General features: G+C 36.1%; 1 protein-coding gene across 1 annotated transcript in view; it reads left to right on the top strand.

Annotated features, from left to right (window-relative positions):
- Positions 1-795: 795 nt before the first annotated feature.
- Positions 796-929, top strand: part of LOC118342078 (zona pellucida-like domain-containing protein 1) — a 2,726-nt gene continuing 2,592 nt past the window's right edge. Inside the window, exon 1 of the mRNA XM_035680509.1 lies at positions 796-895. Coding sequence (XP_035536402.1) covers positions 796-895 — 100 coding nt within the window. The remainder of the gene's footprint in view (positions 896-929) is intronic.

The raw sequence follows: 929 nt of genomic DNA, 5'->3' as shown, positions 1-929 counted from the left end.
ACATACCATCACTTAACACCAGTAAAGATAGCTGGCTGTTGCTTCAAAGAAACTGCTTACAATCGATGTTCTTGAAGTGTATGTAAAACAGTCAGAAAAATGAGGATGTCACAGGCCCGGCTAATGTTACAATATTATCTGAGACATTCCCTTACACACCCTGTAGAGGCGACAGTATAAAGGGCTCTTGTGACTGACCACACGCCACAAGATGAAGACTTACGGGTGAGTGCTACAATTACTTTATCACCTCTTTTTCCTGCAACTTTAATACTTTAGGTTGAATTTATTTCTAATTCATTGGATGAAAAATCTATCATGAAAATTTTCAAATTAGTGCAATTTCACAAATGCAGTGATTTTGGTTCTGGATTCAATGCATCTTCAAATATAACTTGATATAAGAGATAGAATTTGTCTTAATATCAATAATGCCAGTTTATTTGAAAAAAACCTGAGTTGTGTCTTGAAAAATGTCTTTCAAAGATTCAACTGAATTGAAGAATATTTATAATTTCATTGAAAATAACATAAATTACAGCCAACGTTGAAGTCTTTCCTCTTTCCTTCCAATGACTACTAACTGTATATTGCATAATAGGTTTGAGTAACTCTACTACCTTTGTTGGATTTTTCCCTCAAGTAAAGGAAGGTTGATCAGTTGTCTTTGACGTAAAAAAAAATTGGGGCCATTTCTGAAAAGCTTTCTTTCAAAGCACTTTGCTCTTGAAAAAAAAAGATGGCTACTTTGGCTTACATTGTTTACTGTTTTCTCACAGGTCCACACTCAGAACAATGAGGCTGGTCCTCCTTGTGTGCCAGCTTGGCCTCATTCTGAGGACCAAGGCCCAGATACCAGAGCTCTGCATTCTTAGTGAAACAAACAGAGCCCCAGGTTTTGTAGCATTTTCTTTCATATGTTCTTTAGT

The sequence above is a fragment of the Morone saxatilis genome, unplaced genomic scaffold (genome assembly GCF_004916995.1).
Source record: "Morone saxatilis isolate NCDOM2014 unplaced genomic scaffold, NCSU_SB_2.0 Contig8, whole genome shotgun sequence".
Taxonomy (NCBI): domain Eukaryota; kingdom Metazoa; phylum Chordata; class Actinopteri; family Moronidae; genus Morone; species Morone saxatilis.
The sequence above is the reverse complement of the archived record's forward strand: the minus strand, read 5'-3'. Positions and strand labels throughout refer to the sequence as shown.